The following is a 3,011-nucleotide window of genomic DNA, read 5'->3' as shown; positions in this document are numbered from 1 at the left end:
CCAGAAGAAAGCATTAGGTCTCCAGAACTGGAAATACAGACAACTGGAAGAAAGCATATGGGTGCTGGAGATCAAACCCAGGTCCTTTGCAAATACAGAAAATGTTCTAAAGAACTCAGCCATCTCTGAAACCCCATAAATTAATTTCTTCATATGCACATACATATAAACATATACATATACACATATATGTGTATATACATATATGTAAATCTACATATATGTATATGATTATGTATATGTATGTATGTGTTACTTAAAAACTTTTCTGCTATAAAATGGAAACATTTAAAAGGATAATATTATTTCATGGAAATTAAAATATCAAAACATACAAGTTCATTTTTAATTGGACAGGTAATATAGTAAACATTTAATAAAAGGTAGCATTTACTTAAGTCTTTATTACATAATTCTGTGCTTTTACATTGTTTTTTTTTGTTATACTTATAATAAGTACATTGTGATTTTTTTTAAGATTCACATTATTTTATATTTATTTATTGATCAATTTATTTGTGTGAGGGAGTGCTATTGATAACCTAGCATATCTGAGGGTAGCAAAGATAAACATTCAGAAGTTGGTTCTTTCTTCCCATCTTGTGAGTTCCAGAAAACAAACTGTTGCTGTAAACTGTCAGGATTGGAAACAGGAATCTTTACCTGCCAATTCGTCTTACCAGGCCAAGCCTCATAATTTTAAATTTTATCCTTAATGACAGTTAAATATGTATTACTATAAATAAATGTAAATAAACATTTTTAATTTGTAGCATATTTCTAGCATTTCTGCTTAAATACCATTGAAGGAATTATTGTACATAAATGTACAAACAATGACAATCTCAGTAAAACATCCATTACTGATGCTATTTTAAATAATATATTAGTAATGTTACTGTTGCCAGTATTAAATGAAAGGAAGAGACCTATTTATAAATCCTTTTCTGTATTTTTTTCATCATAGACTTGATCTAGCAGGAGTTACACTGTCCCATGGCTTTCCTGGAGGATGGGAACCACACTGCAGTGACAGAGTTTATTTTATTGGGTTTAACAGATGACCCAGTTCTTAGAGTCATTCTCTTCACCATCATCCTGTGCATCTATCTGGTGACTGTGTCTGGGAATCTCAGCACCATCCTTCTCATCAGAGTCTCTTCCCAGCTCCATCACCCCATGTATTTTTTTCTCAGCCACTTGGCTTCTGTTGACATAGGCATTTCATCTTCTGTCACACCCAATATGCTTGCCAACTTCCTAGTAAAGCAAAATACCATATCCTACCTTGGATGTTCCATACAGTTTGGCTCAGCTGCTTTCTTTGGGACAGTTGAATGTTTTCTTCTGGCTGCCATGGCTTATGACCGTTTTGTAGCAATCTGTAACCCACTGCTTTATTCCACCAAAATGTCCACAGAAGCCTGTATTCATTTGGTTGTAGGATCTTATGTAGGTGGGATTCTTAATGCTTCTTCCTTCCTCCTTTCTTTCTTTTCTTTTACCTTCTGTGGACCAAATAAGATCAATCACTTTTTCTGTGATTTTGCTCCTTTGGTGGAACTATCCTGTTCTGATGTCAGTGTCTCTATAGTTGTTACCTCATTTTCTGCTGGTTCAGTCACTATGCTAACAGTGTTTATCATAGTCATTTCCTACACCTACATCCTCATCACCATCCTAAAGATGCACTCCACTGAAGGCCGCCACAAGGCCTTCTCGACCTGCACCTCACACCTCACCGCAGTTACTATTTTCTATGGAACTGTCACATTCATCTATGTGATCCCCAAGTCCAACTACTCCACTGATCAGAAGAAAGTGGTCTCTGTGTTCTACACGGTGGTGATCCCCATGTTGAACCCCCTTATCTACAGCCTTAGAAATAATGAGATTAAGGGTGCTCTGAAGAGACTTCTTGGTAAGAAAATGTTCTCTTAGGACAATCTGTTGTCTTATTAAAACCTAATATCATAATGGTAGTTACCAAAGACTAATGAAAACATCCTCTAAGATTTGGTCGTTCAACTTCTTGTTAGTCCTTTTGTCCTTATTTCCCTTTTCTTCCAGTATATACAGTTTTTATATTTTATTGCATTTTGCTTTTGTATTTTAATGTGTTTTAGAGAATATTATACAATGTATTTTGTGTGTGTGTGTATGTGTGTGTTCATTCTCTTTCTCAACTCTTCTCATTATAACTCCCTCTCCTTCACACTCAACTATTTTTTCTGTCAAAATCATGCTTTTCTATGTGTATATACTTAGATAATTAGGCTTTGAGTGAAGTATGGTTAACCTGATAGAAGCTACCCTTATAGAAAACTGACATTTCTTCTAGAACACATCAGTTGCCAATAACAACTACACAATTACTAGTGGGCTTCAGGCCTATGTTTCCCTCTCCAAGCTCAGATTTTGTCTAGTTTGGGCTTGTCATGACAGCAGCAACAGGTATGTCTTTTCTGGATGGTGATTATTGTACTTGAAGTATTCATAATATAAATTATCTGTACAATGTATATTTTAAAAACATAGTTATATTAGGCTACACATATTTTAAAATTCACTTTAGAATAGAATCAAGATACTCTTATCTCAAGAACTTCTTACTTTTCTTCTCTAATACTGCTGGCCCCATGGGGATTTCATTGCTAGACTACAAAAGCTAATACCACCCACTGCTGTCACAGCTACCTTTAATACTCATATCTTTATTTATTCTTCCCTACCACATTCTATGTTTTAAAAGTTTGATTCTTCTCTAGTGTACTTTCCACTGAACGATCAATTTCATGAGAACTGGCTCATTGAGTAACAGAACTTTTGTATGTACTTGGTTCAACAACCTAAGAAGCATTCAACCAAAGCATCTAGATGTAATTAATGGCTCAATAGTTACCCTGTATCTACCTATAAAATAATTTTGAAGATATGACACATTATTCCAGAATGAATTTCTCATAAAAATTAGACACTGCTGACTTTTGATGCCTTTTCCCTGCTTTATA

At 34.6% G+C, this 3,011-nt stretch overlaps 1 protein-coding gene across 1 annotated transcript; it reads left to right on the top strand.

The window, feature by feature from the left end:
• The first annotated feature begins 995 nt into the window (after positions 1 to 995).
• LOC127679652 (olfactory receptor 494) lies at positions 996 to 1,941 on the top strand. Its single transcript, XM_052175377.1, has one exon. The coding sequence runs from the start codon at positions 997 to 999 to the stop codon at positions 1,939 to 1,941; it is 945 nt and encodes a 314-aa protein (XP_052031337.1). The 5' UTR covers position 996.
• The last annotated feature ends 1,070 nt before the right edge of the window (positions 1,942 to 3,011 follow it).

Source organism: Apodemus sylvaticus, chromosome 1 (assembly GCF_947179515.1).
Source record: "Apodemus sylvaticus chromosome 1, mApoSyl1.1, whole genome shotgun sequence".
In the NCBI taxonomy this organism is placed as follows: domain Eukaryota; kingdom Metazoa; phylum Chordata; class Mammalia; order Rodentia; family Muridae; genus Apodemus; species Apodemus sylvaticus.
Note: the sequence above shows the minus strand (reverse complement) of the source record. Positions and strands in the feature narration are given on the sequence as shown.